Consider the following 18,967-nt stretch of genomic DNA (forward strand, 5'->3'; position numbering starts at 1 on the left):
TAAAATCACTTGATGGGTAAAAGGCTTCAGTGCCTTCTGGTTGTTTTTTTTGGAAAGGATATCAAAGAATAAAAGCGATTTTGCTGGCAAGGAAATCTGTGTGTTGAACTACGATGACAAACATGTTCCTTGCGCCACTGACAAAAAACCCAGGAGGACACACCCTCTCATTTTGCCTAAAAAAAGAGTGCGCTGCAATGCTGGCATAGACAGGATGAGGCCAGGTGAACAAAAACAAATATACAATCACATTTTTCTAATTCCAAAGCCAGTTTTCTCTAGGAATAAGTCAATTCACCCAAAACATGGGTGAATTGCAGGCTAACAACCCGTATTGTTAATTGTTCTTCGCTTCAACTCAGTGATTTTCTAGAGCCAGAAAATTACTACTTTGGAAAACCCTTGACACTAATAACAATGCTCTCCTTTCTACATAAGTTGGTTGATTGGACCTTCTTTTCAGATGTCAATTTAAATATAAGTTCTAGAAAAGAAGGCTGCAAATTTGGGTTGTGAACAAATAAACCCATTATTAAATGTTCCAACTATTATTGCAATACTATTATAATATTGTTTTCCTAATTATCGGATTGAATACTTGGAAATCAATCAGAGCTCTGTTTGGACAAATCTCATTACTTAATGAGGGAGTTTCAATAAAATCATCATAATCCTATTTATATGGTTAAATAAAGGAAAGAAGAGACTCAACTAATGATAACTCACCCATTTGCTCCAATGACATAAGCTTTCTCTAAACCTAGATTTTCTCTAGCGCTGTTTACTACTAAGGAACATAACTAAACTGAATGACACTGATCATTTAATGTCATTTCTAAGACAAAGGCAATCTCTTTCACATGATATTAGCTTTCGTTCACAATTTACTTAAATAGTCTTTCTTCCATCTGATAATATCATTTGACTATTTTATAGATAGTTCCATATCTCTAACTGCATGATTTGTAAGAACTTCTAAGCTGCCCTTTCTGATCTGTGTAGAGTGTGTTCTCCAGAGAAATCTTACTATTAAACCAGACTAAACAGAAGACTAGCAATGCAGCTGCAACAAATTATTTGATATTATCTCCCTCTGTTCAGAATTTGGGTGTGTATTTTTGCCATTCACCTTCTAATTCATAAGGACTGAAATGGAAAACTTAAATTTAGCTGGCCACATGGTTACTTCTCCCACCTCCTTCAAATCTGGCTCCTTTTCTTAATAAGACCTAACCTGACCACTCTATTTTAAAAATTCCACCCATCTTTCTCTCTTTACCTTCATTTTTTTCATGCCTTTATTCTATTTTTTCTTCTTTTCCTTTTTTTTTGTTTGTTTATAGCACTTCTCACCTTCTAACATCCCGTGCACGTGATTCAATCGTCTGCAACGTGCACTGTTTATTACCTCATTGCCTCTGATAGAATCTAAATGGGGCATCCATCTTTGCTTTGTTTGCTAAGAGATTACTACAGTGCCTGGTACATGGCCGATGCTAAGTATACTTTTTGAATGGACGATGAACTCAGATGATGTGAACAATGTGTACCAAGGATGTGTGCCCATCTGACTTGATTCCCCAAAGATTAAAATTCCCTAGACAGCGACAAGGAATCCATCTAAACGAGGAACATCCAAATGCTCTCCTCCTTCCTTTCTTAGATTTCTAAATGTGGTAGCATAGTGGGTGTATAGTTCACTGTGAAAATTTTAGCAGGGACTTAACCTCTCTGGTTCTCAGTCTCTGCATTCGCAAAATGACTGACTTAATTGATGTCTTAAGAGCTCATCTTCTGATGAGTTTATGAATTAATAACCAGTAGGCAAGCCAATGAAATGAGAAAAATACTTCAGTCAGGAAAACCATGGGTTGCTTCCAATTTTCCCATAGAAAAGGTTATGAGACCTTGCAGAGTCTTTTATGGCCTCTGTTTCCTTATCCACAAAATGAAAGCATTAGACTAGAAAATTACCAAGTCTTTTTAGGCTCAAATATTTCATCACCTCTCTGCATAAAGAAAATTGCTGTTTTTCTTCCTCCTTTTGAGCTACTTTTTAAAGTGATGCATGTATATGATGCTTGTAAAAGGATCCTGGGGCCCTTCCCCTAGATCCTTCCCCTTTGGGGTGCTTTGTGCAGTGCTTACCATCGGGGAATCCATCCCAGATTTCTAGCCGGTCATAGCGACAAAACATCCCCCCCGGAGGATTCGAGTCAGGCTCCAGGTCAAAGCTTTCAAATTCCAGGATAATCTCTGACATCTTTGGTGCAAAGATAATATAGGTGCATTCTAGGCTGTTGGGATATTTTTCAGGGAATCCGGGGGACTTTATTACCCCACTAGGCATTGTATAGTTCTGAGAACATTCGGGACCTACGAGTGAAAGAAAAAAAAGGAGCAGAGTGAAAATTCCACTTAAATAACCTGGGCAAAGACAGTTTATCTTTCCAATAAAAGCCCACCATTATAATCATTGTCCTAATCACTCATTACTCAGCCTTTTCACAGTGGTGATACATACGGAAAGTCGAGTTCAGATTTATTGCATTCACCTTCGTTTTCCATCTGTGTGGAGCAATTTACAAACTTCTGCTGTTGCAGAGGGGAGAAAAAATGACAAATACAAAATCATGTGGGAACAATGAATGAGTACGCTACAGAAATCTCGACAGAGCCCTCGAGAAATAATTATAGCCCCTTCAATCTTAAATCTTTAAATCTTGAGGCTGACAGCTCTTTATTGGTGAAATAGAACATTTACAAAGGCGAGGGAGAGAATCCAGTGGAGGGAATTTGGGTTTCAGATTCCTCCACCAGTGACTCAGTAATTCTGCCAGATGTGACCTTTGCCTCCTTGACAAACTAAATGTGAAAGGTAATTCGTACATGTACGCAGGGTGAGTGACTCATTCGGAATGGTGTTGACACAGGTGTGCCAGTAAAGTGTGGCTGTTAGTGGGGGCATGATAAACTGGGATGCAGGTCCTGTGGCTCCAAGTCACCTGATACCAATGTTGACATCCTAACCTTCCCCAACATACAGTGCAGGAGGGGGTGTGTGTGTGTGTGTAATGCATATATTTATAATGTGTCATTTAAATGACAGTTCAGTGTTATCAAGACTACAAATTACGGCAATTCGTAATTTAGGTTGGTTCAGAGCATGCATACAGTTATTGCAAGTCAAGCTTATGAATACACAGAGGACTACAATTTCAGTTCATGGACTCGGCAGTGAATAGGGTGCTATTCACCACACAATTGAAAATGGCCCATCCACACAGACTATCAGACTATCCACGCCAGACTATCAGACTATCCGAGCCAGCCTATCCAGTTCTGCCCCTTATGGCCACCACGGCCATGGTGATTGTCCAAGAACTCTTAGGCAGTCTGGTAAACGGAGATGACTTGACCTTTCTGAATCTCAGGATCCAATCTGGGGATGTTTGGTTAAATCATTCTTTTTTTAAAACAATATTTACTTACTAATTTGACTGTGTTGGGTCTTAGATGCAGCACGTGGCATATTCATTGCGTCGTGTGGGATCTTTCATTGTGGCCCATGGACTATCGAGTTGCGATGCACAGGCTTAGCTGCTCTGCAACATGTTGGACCTTACTTCCCCGACCATGGATCAAACCCGGGTCCCTTGCATTGCAAGGTGAATTCTTAACCACTGGACCACCAGGGAAGTCCTGGTTCAACCATTTTTTTCCAGGGCCATTGTTGCACTGATGGGAACTCTGCAAGGGCATATAAGGATTCAAGTCCAAATAGGGAAGCTTGTGGAGCTTGTTCTTAACTAAATATTCTTCCAAAGTGCCAAGTACTAAAGGCGATGTGTTTGGTATCAATATACATTAAATTTAACTAACAGATCTCTATTTTTAGTGGTGAGGGCTATTAAGTTCACTCTCCACCTCGGTGCATCTGGCAGCATGTTGAGAAAACAAATCAATCTCTTTCTCCCCATGCATATATTAGCCATGGCCCTGGAGACGCAGAAGACTACTTAGTAGATGGCACAATAAACCTGGCCCGTAGAGGTCTGAGTTGAATAAATACCTCCCAAAGCCTTCTACGATGGAGCTCACCCTTCAACACAATGGCTTCAAATGATTATCTATTCAATTCTGGTTAAAAAAATTATTACCAAGTGGCATTATGCCATGTCAATTTCAAGTAAAGAGATTGTGGAATGTGCTGTATAATTTCTAACATGTTTCTAAGCTATTTGGTGGCATCTGAGATAACAGTAACTATGCCAATTTGTCATTAATTCAAAAGTCATTCATTCATATATAGTTAATTGGGAACCCTTTAGAATTTTATTTCCAAGATGTAGGAACAGAGACCCTGGAGACCTTCAACCTCCTCCCCAGGGCTTTGGCTAGCAAAGCAAACAGCAGAGTTTAATGCAGTTTCCAATATTTTCCCCTTCTTCAAAAGAGAAAATTATACAGTTGAGGTTAAGATTTAATGGAAAAAAAATGGAATTAAGGGCGCTCTTTCAAAATCAAATAAATTCCAATGCTTTCATGTATATCCTTGTCATGTCAGATTCCTTTGGAAGCTGGCCCAGGTTTTCTCAGGTATTTTGACAAAGGTTGGGGACGTTCTCAGAGAAGGCAGTGGCACCCCACTTCAGTACTCTTGCCTGGAAAATCCCATGGATGGAGGAGCCTGGTAGGCTGCAGTCCATGGGGTCGCTAAGAGTCGGACACAACTGAGTGACTTCACTTTCACTTTTCCCTTTCATGCATTGGAGAAGGAAATGGCAACCCACTCCAGTGTTCTTGCCTGGAGAATCCCAGGGACGGGGGAGCCTGGTGGGCTGCCATTTATGGGGTCGCATAGAGTCAGACATGACTGATGAGACTTAGCAGCAGCAACAGGGGACATTCTGGGCTTCCCAGGTGGCACCACTGGTAAAGAACCTGCCTGCAAATACAGGAGATGTAAAAGATGTGGGTTTGATCCCTGGGCTGGGAAGATCCTCTGGAAGAGGGCAAGGCAACCCACTCCAGTGTTCTTGCCTGGAGAATCCCATGGACAGAGGAGCCTGGCGGGCTACGGTCCATAAGGTTGCAAAGAGTTGGACACGACTTGGCACGCATGCATGGGGACATTCCGCGGGGAAGTGGAAGCAAGCTGGATGGAGCACCAAGAGATTTGAGTTCCACCGCCTTGCTAACCTGCTGTGTAGCCTTGGTGACCTCGTAATCTTCCTGATCCTCAGATTCTGTGCATCACACATGAGAGGTGGGCTTTAGCATTGGAAAATAAAGCCTTTCAAACTCAAAGCTGCTTCTGTAATTTCTTACTTTCTCCATTAGACATCAAAATTTGTTTTAGTGGGTTCCTTATTCTTTATTATACAAGCTTGCCACAGTTGAGGGAGCACTTCCCCCAATGGACGATGGCAGGAGAGGGCTGAGGGATCCCGGGGTAAACACACAAGCCACAAACAGGACTGAGGGTGAGTAGCCAGGGTGCCCCAGAGGGTGTGAGCTGCTGGGTAAGGGATGCTCACACAGCAGTGGCACCCAGTGACACCACGCTTTCCCCATTATTTCTAAGAATGAGAGCATCCAGTGTAGCCACAGGCATCCCACATTTCGTTTTTAAGGACCATCAGGATGGATAAGGATGATAGCTAAGATATCCCCTTTGGAATTATACTTAAATGTACAGACTCTTAATTAAATAACATATGAAGTCACCAATCCTGCTCTCAATAAATGCCATCCCTTCCCTGACTGAGACCCATAGGAAATGGTATAGCTTCTTCCAGCATCTGGGCCTGGATGACAGGGGAAGGACAGGGGAGAGGTGGGAAGTGGGCAGGCTAGGGTTTCCTCAAGAAATTCTTTAGCTGAATGGGAATCATTTTAGGGCTGATGGCCCAAGGTTTCAGTATCTGTGAAGAGGAGGGGTGTGGGTACCGGAGGAGAGAACTAGGGTGTCCTGGGGGCTCCAGGAGGCATGGGGAGAGGTGGGCACTACCCCCTGCCACCCAGTGGGCAAAAATGGTTGTCTAGAAATGTAGCCTTAGGGATGCAAAAATGGCCCTGTAACCTACTGCCAGAAATCCTCAAGATTTCTCATCCTTATCCAACAGGTGAACGAATAATGCCTTGGTTCCAATTATGATTAGTCTAATTAATGTGTTTTGAAGAAATCTGGAATTGCTGTAGCCTGAAAGAAGTGCTATGTTTTTCAAAGAACAGAGGTTCTATAATATTTATCATGAAATTACTTTCAAGAAAACAATGTCTGTGAACCTGTGTGCGTGTGAATGTATTCTACTAGTTCATGACTTTCAATGGAGTATCTGTAAGAACTATAGTATGTGCAACAAGGGAGAAAGATGTTTTCTTTTTTAGGAGGTACTGATTTAGTTGGGAAATAAGACACATATACGTGATAAAACTTGAAAATATTTAGGAAAAACATCCTGGTTAGTGAAATACAGTTGTGTTTGTGTATATATACACACAGTATCTATAAGTGTATATTTGTGTTGTGTGATAGGGGGCAAGCTGGGTAAGTGTAGGAAATGAAAAGTACATTAATTAAGAATAATAAACTTGGAGCCAGGTTTCCATGGAGGTTAAGAGGCTTAAGCCAGAAGAGAGAGAGCGCTGTACAATTTGGAGGGACCAGCTTCATTCCAACAGTTAGTGTGTATGGCACACAACTTGTGGGACATGCTCTGCTACGTGTTTTCATTTCAACCCATCTTCACAAAGAGTCAGTGCTAGATACAGTTATCCATTTTTCAGATGAGGAATCCAAGGCTCTGAACATTCACACAGATGGGCAGTGGCCGAATCAAAATTCACGTGCACATCCGGTGGGCCTCACCCAGCGCACCCACCAACCTGGGGCAGGAAGGTAGGCTGTGAGTTCACGCAAGTGAAGCCACGAAGGTTGGGAGCAGCTGATGTCAAGACCTGAGCATGACCTCAGAGAACATGGAGGCGTCACCTGACAGATGACAAATACCCGTCATAGGCATTCTGGGGATAGCAGTCTGATGAGTGTGTAGGATTAGAAAGCATGGGGATAACCATTAGACAGTTCAATTTGTTCACTGGCAGAGGATGTGGAAAGAAAGCTGTGACAGTCTCTTTTTAATGGAGCTATGGTTGATTTATAAGATTATATAAGGTTCAGGTGTACAGTCTGGTGATTCGGAATTTCTGAAGCCGTGACTCTCTGAGACTTTTGAACAAAAATCCAAAAGAACCGGCAGCTATATTGGATGTAGAAGAAAATAAGTCTTCAAGTCTCAAGGATGGCATTGGGCAGTGGGGAAAGAGGGGAAATCACAGTGCATCTGAGACTAACAGAAGTTTGAAGGCTGAGTTCATCTGGAAGGAAGCAGAATTCTTAATGACCTAGGGAGGATCTTGCTATTTCTCTACCCACCACCTTCAGATCTTTGAGAAACACTGACAATGAAATGCTGTTCTTACCTCTTTTTCTGACACTTTCTTTCTTTGATGCTGTCAGATGCAGGTAAGCAAGCAATTGGGTATGTTTGTGCATGTGTGTACCTACGCATATGTGGATTTACACAGGTCAAACAGCTTTCAACACAAGGAAATACATACGTAGTCTTGTGAGCCCACTGAGATCCACGTCTGCTGTTATTTATACTAAAGGCTTTCTAAGCATGTGCTCAGATGAATTTCTGAAGAAAGTTCTCTCCATCTATCCATATTTATATGGGATAGTACCAGAGTTCTTTGAAATTTAAAGATGTTGTGCCAATGCTCGCAGAAACACTTAAAGTCCTTTTTTGTTATTCTCGGTGGTCACTGACCCACAAGACCTTATGCTTTTGAATTTGGTGTGGCTAGATATTTTTCTATTAAATAAAGCTCTTTTTCATATATTCCAGGACAATACATTTAAATCTGTAACCTCTGTCCCTGGAGGGTCTCCCACACATTAATGTCAACTTAAAAGGGAAGGCGGGACTGAATTCATAGCAGGAATCTACAGGCCGCTGTGGAAAACAGTGACATCCAGATAAAGGTACAATTTTTATTAACTGGCTGACTGCTGCTGCTTCAGTCACACAGAGTTGGACACTTCAGTCGTGTCCGACTCTGTGTGACCCCATAGACGGCAGCCCACCGGGCTCTGCCGTCCCTGGGATTCTCCAGGCAAGAACACTGGAGTGGGTTGCCATTTCCTTCTCCAAAGCATGAAAGTGAAAAGTGAAAGTGAAGTCGCTCAGTCGTGTCTGACTCTTAGCGACCTGACATGTGAGTTTAATTCCTCAAACCTGGGAGACAATACAGGCTCAGATTCTATCCTGTCCCAATATATACCACTGTGACAGAAGATGGGGGTGCTTTAGTCACTGAGCCATGTCCGACTCTTGTGATTCCACTGACTAGAGCCCACCAGGCTCTTCTGTCCATGGGATTCTCCAGGCAAGAATACTGGAGTGGGTTGCCATGTCCTTCTCCAGGAGATCTTCCCAACCCAGAGGTTGAACCCAGGTCTCTCACATTGCAGGCAGATTCTCTATTATCTTACCACTGAGCCACGAGGGAAGTCCTGAGAGATTAATAAGTGATTATTTTGGAGGGGGCAAGTGGATAATTAATTCTGAAGGGGAATGTCATTTAAAACATTATGATTTTGTTTTCTCCAAGAAGTTCTTGCCCTAACCATGTTTCTGTTAATGGAAAGCTTCTTCCTCCAAAAATTTTTAGAACTCTAAGGCTAGTGGACTACTGATTGGATTTTCCCGGGAGCGACCAGTTTTGAATTTTGCAATAAAATAAAGGGAACAGGAGGTATTGAGCTGGCCAAAAAGTTCATTTGCATTTTTTCCATAACATGGTACAGAAAAACCTGAATGAAATTTTTGGCCAGCCCAATACATCATTTTCAGGTAAGAGGGACTCACACATTTTTTAATGAAAGAAATAAAACTTCAAGAGTAGATTCAACTTATTTTTGAAGAAGAAAGAAAAGCATAAATGTTCTTAAAGGAGCTTTAAAAGGAGTATATACTTTAAAAACACTGGTCAGTATATTAGAATGATGAAATTCTGATTCCTAAAATACATTTAAACAGCTTTTTAAACATACTTCCTCCATACAGTGGGTAACTTTCCTTTGTGAAAATGTGTATTTTCAACATTTTTTGTAATGGGAATATCTGACTTTTTACCAAAAGATTAAAAACATTACTCCTGGTCTTTCTTTTCACTTTGTCTTTCACGAGATCAAGTGAGGTTCGTGACCACTCAGTCACACTTGGTCTCCTGTAAGTCACTTACCTTTCTTGAAAATTTCATAACGTATGGAAAATCCTGCCCCGTGTGTCTCATAGTCAGAGACAAATTTGATAAAGAGAAATGGCCCTGAGGACACGAAAGAAGAAGGGGCGATCTTTCCACAGAACTTTCCCAATACACGTCCATTTTCGTTTTCTCCATCGATGACCTCCACATAGTCATACCTGAGACAAAGGTGGAAAGAAACATCAGGTTAGGGAGAAAAGTCCTTTTAATTTCAATCATTTAGAAGCCAGCATTCTCCACCATGGTCTGTCAGGAGCAAAAATAAGTGCTATCTGCATTCACTGCTGGATTTCACAGAGAGGGAAAAAAAAAAGTCTAGCAAAATGAAATAATTAAAATGGGCTACATCATGTCCGTGCACATCATCTGGTAACACAGAACTGTTAAGAATAATGGTGTCCATTATACTTGCAGACAATGTCAGTTAAAGTAACCAATTAACAAGAAAAAGGAAAATCTCATGAGTACAATTCTCTATTATTAAGTTGTGTTCCTTTGTCTGGGGTTGGGGAGGGGGGTGTCAATACATAATGCTATGCATTCTTTTCAAACTGTGAAGTTCTTTTATGAATTCAAAATGTCTTCTTGGCTGGAGCTCTCTATGAATAATACTTTGATTTCTGTGAGCGACCCTCTAAACATATGGCCACAGAATAATAAACAGATTCTTTACTATTTAACTCAATTCCACCAAACTCCAGGCTTCGCAGGAAAAAAACCTCTCTCAGTATCCACTGTGGTCCAAACAAAAGATTTTCTTCCCCTAAAACTACAACTTGAACTGTAGAACATAATCTCTACAAGGAAAAAAGTTTATTTAAAATTCAGAAGTAAGTGTTTACTACCAGCCTGAATCTTTAAAGGAATGCTGTCATTGGAAAAGAAAATATGACAGACTTGGAATCATCAAAGTGATATGATTTTTAAAAATTCAGACTTAATGATAATACACTGAGATAAATGATAAAGGGAGTAGTAATAAAATACTAGCCTAAAGAATGCACTGAGATAATGCATATGCTTGGATAAACCTTCATCTCTAAAATATGGAAATCCATCTCCAGTAAAGTAGCATCTCCTAGGAAAACAGGAATATTTTTGTTTGTTTGGCATTATCTATTTCTTAGTGTCTTGCTCTTCCTTTTCCTTTTATTATTTATTTGCCAAGTCACCTAGGAGTCAGATAACCAGATAATCTCATTTGGATTCCATATTTCTTCTAGAACTGACATGAAAACATTACAATCCATTCATTTCAAACCTGCATTTCTCTGTTGAACTTGATTCAAAAGTCCTGGGATATATTCATTTCAGGGATGGCTAAAATATGGCAGTAACATAAACTGCATCTGGCAATTTAAAAGAGATCAAAGTGCGGGAAATCTTCATGATGACCAATGTCATCCTTAGCAATCCTTTTCAAACTGTCCAGGACACATGACTTATGTTTATGTAAAGTCTCATGAGACAACTGCAAAGATGCTATCACGAGTCCAAGTGGATAGCTTAAGGCTCTCTCAATTAAAAATGACATTACCTCATCAGTTAAGACTGTGTGCCCGGCTTGTGTACATCAAGAAGAAAATAAAGCTGACAGTGATGGAATGAAGTATTAACATATGTGAATTATTGTATTAACTGCATTTCCCGTGCTGCATCTGCTGATTGCAAGAGCAATCACTGGCCAGTGAGCATCACTGTCCTCTGAAAAACTATGGAGCCACAGAGAGGAACTGTTTGTTTCTCTATACATTGGGAGATGCTTTGCATGCTCAGACAAAGGAGGAGGAGGAGGAGGAGAACTGGAGGATGATGAGGAGGAAGAAGACGGTGTTATGTTCAAAATCCTCAGTGGCTTTTTATAGTCAACCGAGGGCCACTGGAAAGAACCCCGCCTCTGTACTCCTGAAAGCCTCACGAGCTGGCATTTATGCAGTAATTCCTTTTATCTCTGCAGCTTCATTGACTAGGCAGGTCTGCACAGTTTACCCCACACTCACGTATAATTTAACTGTGATTTGAGAGGCTGGCTGTGTTTGGCCTGGCGACCGTGCGTCCAGCGCTGCTCTATAGGCTTTTTACTTGCATCCCGACATGGTCTGAATACTAAGTGGCCACATCCTAGTGCATTTTGCCTTCCAGACACAAATCAGAGAGGTGGGTCAACCATTCTGAGGACTAAAGGGCATTTCTGCAAAGAGACCTCTCTCCCAGGTATGAGAGAACTCAGCTATTAGATGCTGGGGATGTATAAGCGGAGGAAGCTAGTCTTTTAATCCACATTATCTGCTAGTGGTAAATTCTAAGCTCTCCTCTTGGCAACAGTAAAAGCTATTTTTAAAAGGGGCAGAGGGACTAGATGCTCTACCCAGCAAGAGATAAGTCACTGTATCTTAAGTGCCAATTTTAGGCAATGGGATTTTTCAGGGACACAATAGTTACATTTATATGCCAGGATGCTGCTACCATTTTAGCACTTTCCTTCCCGGTACCATCCGACAGGCGCCCCCAAATGTATCACAGAGAGCGGTTCATGTAAATATTCAGGAGGGTGTACGCGTACAAATTGCAAAGGGTGATACTGCCAAGGAAGTTAAAAAAGCAGCCAGCCTCTCCCTCTGAAGTTGAGACCAGTTCCACTCCATAAGCTTCTCGCTGGCAAATGTGATGCCAGGAATGCAGCTGGTGTGTCAGCACCCCTCCCCAGAGACTTAATGTGATACCACAGTAACGCGCCCAGCCTGCACTGGCCCGAGGCCCAGGATCCTGAGTTTGCAAATTTCGGTCCCCCAGCCGGCTGCACTGCTCTGTTACTGCTGCTGGTGTGGCAAGCACTGCGTTCCTTGCGATGCTAGCATCCTCGGTCCTGATACCAGAGACCTGCACAGGTGAGCCTGGAGGCACCTGTCTGACTTGCATTCTGGACCCACAAGCTTGGGCTCGGGAGGAGAGTTGGGGATGGTGTCTTGGGACTCATTCAGAGAAGCTAGTGGAGGGTTCATGGACTTCCCAGGCGGCGCTAGTGGTAAAGAACCTGCCTGCCAACGCAGGAGACATAAGAGACTCGGGTTTGATCCCTAGGTCGGGAAGATGTCCTGGAGGAGGCCATGGCAACCGACTCCAGTATTCTTGCCTGAAGAATCCCCATGGACAGAGGCGCCTGGCTGGCTACAGTCCAGAGAGTCACAAAGAGTCGGACACCACTGAAGCGACGTAGCACACGGATGAGGGTTCACAAAGTTAACCCATCTGTTTCTTTGGAGTTCTGCTCCAGAAAAAGAATGTTCCAGGGGACAAGGAGGCTGCATCTGGGTCCACAGTGTACCACCCACTTGTGCAGGAAAGCCCTTCCTCAGACATCACCGCCCCACATTTCATCATAGGAATGCCAGCATCTTATGGATTTGGCCATCTCTTAAAAAAAATTGTCTTTTAAAAAAATTTTGGCTATACTGCATGGTTTGTGGGATCTTAGTTCTCTGACCATGGATCGAACCCAGACCCCCTGCATTGGACTCGCAGAGTCCTAACCACTGGATTGTCATGGAATTCCCCCATCTTTCTTCTTAAACCTTCTACCTTAAAGCTTTCACTTCCAGCACGAATAATGGTAAAGCAGCCAACCTTTACTGGGAATAAAGCAAAGCTCTCTCTGCTTAACCTTCTTACAATTAAAGACATTTCCCCAAGGTTTCCTTTTTCAGGTGTGAAGGCTTGGCCGGGGCAGTGGTGGGGTGGGGGCTCTTCTCATGAGTGTTCCTGGCTTTAAGCCCAGGCTTCTTAAGTCCCAGGCATCTTGTTGACATATCTCCAACCCTCACCCTACCTGGGTATATGTGGGTGGTAAAAACATTTTGAATCCTAATAGTAATCACGAGTTAGGTTTCCCATAAGAGTGATAAAAGAATAAAGATTTCCTTCTAAGAATTCTTGAAAGGATTACTCAGAGATTATTATTATTATTATTTTCTTCTGGAAAGTTTAAATTACAGTTTTAGGAAAATGGCCAAGGAAGGGGAAAAGTGATGGGAAAATGAGAAATGTCTTCAGTGTGGTTTGGGAGGCTTTCTAGGTATGCAGTGCTGAATAGACAAATAGCACACTTTACTTAAGTCGGGTTTTCTCCTCTGAGTGCAAATGACCCCTGACTCTATGGTGGGGCCCGTTAATGGTTAAAAAAAAACAACAAAAAACCAATTAATCCTCTGTAGGGTGTTGTCTGTATGGGGAGCTACTGTACCACCCCCCCTCACAGCTTCTGGACATTCTCAAGTTGTTGAGAAGGGGGATTTTAGGTAATGGTGTCTTTTTAATCTCCTTCCAAAAGGATCTTCCCCCACATGCATACCTACGTTAATAATGGAGAAATTCGATACCTGACATCATAAACCAGAGTGAGAAATGATGTTGGCTAACATAATTTTCACCTGCAAAAATGTGTTTCTTTGGATCTTTGGTCTATTTTACACGAGGCATTAATAGCCATCCCAACTGAGCAAGCTGTAAACGATTACTGTGCTGCTGCCCAAGAATTACCTTCCCTATTCCCCAGAAGAGAACAGATTTTTTTTTTCTTAACAGTATTAGAAAGAGGACGGGGATATAAAAATATACAGTGATGGAGCTAGGAGGGGCCAATTAGTTTTCGTCTGTGTTTCTGAGCGATTTTACATGATCCACCTCCTAACTGTTCTGGCTTCCTTGCAATGTTCTAATCAAGGGAAATATAAGAAAAGCCTTAAAAGGCTCACAGTCTCTTCTGTTGTAAAGGACTCTTTAGAAATCTATTCAAAAGAAAGAAACTGGAATAATGTCAAATATGTATGCAAAAAGTATTGCCTGAAGCTTTATAATAATGGGGAAAATGGAAATAAGGCAGATGGAAAGGAAGTAAGAAGGAACTTACATACAATCATATGGAGGAATACTATGCAGCTATTCAAAAGAATGTTCAAGAAAAGTTTCTTATAATAAAGGAAAAATGCTTATGATAAATAAGTGAAAAATCAGAACATAAAACTCTATACACAAGATATCCTCTATTTTTATTTGTATGAAGTAAAAGAACAGGAAGGAATGCAAGGTGTTAACAAGTGTTTATCTCTGGGTGGTGAGATTATTTCTCTATTATTATTATTTCTGTATCTTTCAAAATTTTTATAATGAACAAGTGTTCCTTTGTCATAAGATAAAGTTATTTTGAAAAGCATTAATATCTATGCAAAAAGTATCAAATCAATACCTTGCGATGCAGCTAACAACTCTGTTTATTGGTCAGAAAACAGTATCTTCAATGATGCTTTATTTGGAAATAAATCAAAGGCTTTGCCTTTTGCTTTTAAAACAACAGGATCAATGAAACTCCCTGTATTTGGTGGGGCAGGGGTTGGGGGGCAGTATTAGAAAGTTAAAATGAACCAGATTGGATTTCATACTTTCTGAAATGCTGGAAGTAATACTTTTTCACTGTTGTGTGTTTATGTGGATTTGCATGACGTTTTAGACTGCTGACATTGTCTGCATTTTTTTCCAGTTGAGGTGGCTGCCTGTGAGACATTGGAGTAGCAGGTTAGGATCTGAGTGGCATTTCTGTTGCCCCACCATCAAGTTCCTTCACTGATCTTATCACCCAAACTCAGGTTCCAGCTATGAGGAGACTAAGGGTCTACTGTCTACTGAACTCTGAGGTAAGCACAAGTACCAGGGTGCAGGTGTGACCGCTGGCTGGCCTGGTCTATGCCACAGAGCCACGAAGAGCCAGGAGCTAAAAGACCAGGCAGCTTTGCTCGGTGGCTGCTGCCTGTACTTCAGCCAAACCATCTCTCTCTAGTAACCTACTCCATTGATGGTAAATGGGATATTAAACATCTCACTTCTCTTGAATCAAAAAATTGCTACAAACACTGTCTTTTGTTCAGCGTCATTGTCCTCCTCAAAGGCCCACACAGTGTTACTCTCGTTACTTGTTCATAGGTCTCCAGATCATTCTCCTCCAGGAAGTTCCAATGCCACAGAGTCCACCTGACACCTTTCCTGTGTGGCTCCTTTGATTAAAGCTCAGTAAAGATTTCCATATGCATCATAGTCAGATAGCCCCTTCTCAAATAAACAGAGTACAGTGAAACTCATAAAGCTTGATCTCACATGTTAACATTTTCATTGTTAAGCTTTTGTAATGCCTCAGGGCCGTGATAATGAATATCAGTAATTTTATTGCATCCATAGAAAATGGATGATTAATAGGTTAGGTAATAGTATAACAATATGTATAAAAGTGAACAGTCCCAGGAAATGAGGTTATTACAAAAGTGAAGAAGGAAAATCTTTAAAGAAAATCTTTTACTGGAGTAAAAAGAAATATTAAATGGTTTTCACTGCAGTAATACAAAGGGCTAATCAAAGGGAATTACATGGAGAAGACTCTTCAGAGTCCCTTGGACTGCAGGGAGATCCAACCAGTCCATCCTAAAGGAGATCAGTCCTGGGTGTTCATTGGAAGGACTGATGTTGAAGCTGAGACTCCAATACTTTGGCCACCTGATGCGAAGAGCTGACTCATTTGAAAAGACCCTGATGCTGGGAAAGATTGAGGGCAGGAAGAGAAGGGGACGACAGAGGATGAGATGGTTGGGTGGCATTATCGACTCAATGGACATGAGTTTGGGTAGACTCCAAGAGCTGGTGATGGACAGGGAGGCCTGGCATGCTGCGGTTCATGGGGTCGCAAAGAGTCGGACACGACTAAGTGACTGAACTGAACTGAACTGAATCAAAGGGAGTGGGTCATGGCTTGTTAAGACCAACTAGCAAAAGAGAGAAATTGTGATAATAAACATTCCGCCGGTAGCAGAGAGTTTCCTGCTGCTGTGTAATAAGTCACTCCAGACATAGGCGCTTAAAACAGCATACATTTATTAGCTCAGGTCAAAGGCTTCCCAGGTGGTGCTAGTGGTAAAGAACCTGCCTGTCAGTGCAGGAGATGCCGGAGACAAAGGTTCCATCCCTGGTTTGGGAAGGTCCCCGAGAGGAGGGCATGGGAACTCACTCCACTATTCTTGCCTGGAGAATCCCATGGACAGAGGAGCCTGGTGGGCTATGGTCCATGAGGTCACAAAGAGTCAGAGATGACTGAAGCTACTTAGCATGCAGGCATACACTGGCCTGGCTAGGGTTTCAACTCAGTGTATCATAAGACGGAAGACAGAAGTCAAATGTCCACAGGGCTACGTTCTCATCTGAGTTCTGTGTCTTCATTACAGTTCATGCTGTGGCAGTTTCCTGCAGTTAGGGAACTACAGTCCCCATCTCCTTGCTCGCTGCCAGCTGGGGGCTGCTCTCAGATCCCAGGGGCCATCTGCCTTCCTTGCTACACCGCTCTCTCCAGCTTCAAAGCCAGCGACAGAGACGTTCCCTCACACTGGATTCTTCCTGTGCTTCAAAACCCCTCAAGAAAAGATGGGTCCTTAGTGAGCATTCACCTGATTAGGCCAGGCTCACCCAGGATAGCCTCCCTTTCTCAAGGTCATCTGATCTGGCAACATAACTAAATCTGCAGAATCCCTCTACAGCAGCACCTAGATTAACAGATGATTGAATAACTAGAAGAAGCTGTGTGTAACCAGGCTTGAGGATTCTATCCAGACCCAGCTCTGGATGGACACATGAAGCTTGGAAGCTGCAGTACAAACTCAAGCAGTGCGGATGGTCCATGTACATCCCCTGAAAGGGTAAAGGCTAGTAAGATCCAGGGTAAGACAAAGGGCAGGGGTGGGGAACTGCAGCAAGGCTGGAAGCTAAAGTCTCAAAGGGGACGATAGGGCAGAGGTTCCACCTGCTGGTTCTCGGACCACACTGGCTGTTGGTTTGGGAGCCCTGAGCCCATGGTCCTCAATCACAGAAAGGAAAGCAGGTTTCTGGAGTGAGCCATGTGCTTCTGATGGAAGCAAAAACAGACACTGAAAAATTGTCCAACACATATGTCTAGAGACAGAAGAGTGATAATAGCTTAATCCAAAAATAAATATATAAAAGAACTCAAGACATGGTGTAAAAGAATGGTCAAAATATATATAATTTTAACAGAAAATGTTTGGAGTTTGAATTTCTCATTTCTGTGGGATCTCACTTTATAATTAAGATTTATTGGCATAGAAGATAAAAAAATGCTTCACATGGGAAAATATCTCTATGGTTAAACTCAGATTATGAAATCCAAAGATGCATTTCAAATGGAAGATCAAGGACACCTCCCTTAAAACAACTCCGAGGTAATGGAGTCGTCCAGTGTCAAACTTGCAAAGTTCAGTATTTATAGAAAAATTCACATGCCTTTAATTACAATAAATTCGGTTCCCAAGTAAAATGGTGCCATCTGGAAGATATTAACATCATTTACAACTTGTTCGCCTCCCTATTTCATAGAAAATTTTTAGTTCTTGCCAACTTTCCACTGTTCTCAGGGTAAAAAAAAAAAAGGAATTAACTTTCATGGATTGTCTCAAGATGGGTTTATATAGCTAGTCAAGTCATCAAAAAGTGACAAGAGGGGGCGTCTTGGACACATTTACTTCCTTCTTATTTACTTTAAATCCTAAAGTTTTGGGTTTTTGTTTTAAATAAAGCCTATTCTCTCTCTGCTCCTCTTCTCTCAGCCTTCTCATGGGGATAAAGTAGAGAGAGAGGCGGGGTGTTAAAAAGTGGCATTCTGGGACTTCTCTGGTGGTCCAGCAGTGAAGAATCCGCCTGCCAATGCAGGGGACACAGGTTAGATCCCTGGTTCAGGAAGATTCCACATTGCTGCTGGGCAACTAAGCCCATGGCCACAACTGCTGGGCCTGTGTGCTGCAACAAGAGAAGCCACTGCAGTGGAAACCCACGCACCAGACCACCGAAGCTAGAGAAAGCCCCTGCGCAGCAACAAAGACCTAACACAGCAAAAATAAACAAATATTAAAAAAAGAAATTCAAACAACAAAAAACAAAACTGGGTTCAGGTGTGGGCTCTGAGCTTCAGGAAGGACTCACTCCTGCACCTTTAATCTATTAAGACGTGCCCCATCTTTGACCTCCCACAAAGTCTCAAAGGGAACCATGGGGCAGGAGGTGCTACCTGCCTGGCCATCCATCAAATTAGCCACACTGGGGTGACTGTGACCCAAGTCCTCACACTCTTGTCACTGACTAGCTGAGTGTCACTTACTGACATCTGTAAGCCTCAGTTGCTCACCTGCAAAAATGGACAAAATAATTAATTTGCAATGATGAGAGGGAGGACTCAGTGAAATAATACATGCTGATGTCCCCTTCCAAATGAGGCTGGAATGCAGGAGGAGCAGAGAAAAATGCACAGAAAACCAGGTGGAGCATGGCTTTGTTTTCCAATCGTACATAGTATGGAGTTCAAGACAGGCTGTAGTCTAGGTAGCGCAGAAGCTTGGCTACTGCTATTAATATCTCCCTGGGGGGATCTATCAGTCAGAAGATGACTAGCTCTCAGAAGATGACATAACCCAATACCCTGAAAATTACTATTTGGAATGACAATAGGCCTTGCCAAGGTTGTTGTTATTATTATTCAGCCTCTAAGTTGTGTCCAATTCTTTGAGACCCCATGGACTGCAGCATGCCA

The 18,967-nt window shown here is 42.2% G+C and overlaps 1 protein-coding gene across 8 annotated transcripts in view; it reads right to left on the reverse strand.

The window, feature by feature from the left end:
• NRP1 (neuropilin 1) overlaps nt 1-18,967 on the reverse strand; it is a 148,936-nt gene that overhangs the window by 80,673 nt on the left and 49,296 nt on the right. For all 8 annotated transcript variants that reach the window (XM_006063206.4, XM_025264450.3, XM_006063208.4 and 5 more), the window contains 2 exons: nt 9,316-9,497; nt 2,149-2,376 (listed from right to left, as the gene is read on the reverse strand). In XM_006063206.4, the coding sequence (XP_006063268.1) occupies nt 2,149-2,376; nt 9,316-9,497 (410 nt within the window). The remainder of the gene's footprint in view (nt 1-2,148; nt 2,377-9,315; nt 9,498-18,967) is intronic.

This window comes from Bubalus bubalis, chromosome 14 (assembly GCF_019923935.1).
Source record: "Bubalus bubalis isolate 160015118507 breed Murrah chromosome 14, NDDB_SH_1, whole genome shotgun sequence".
Taxonomy (NCBI): domain Eukaryota; kingdom Metazoa; phylum Chordata; class Mammalia; order Artiodactyla; family Bovidae; genus Bubalus; species Bubalus bubalis.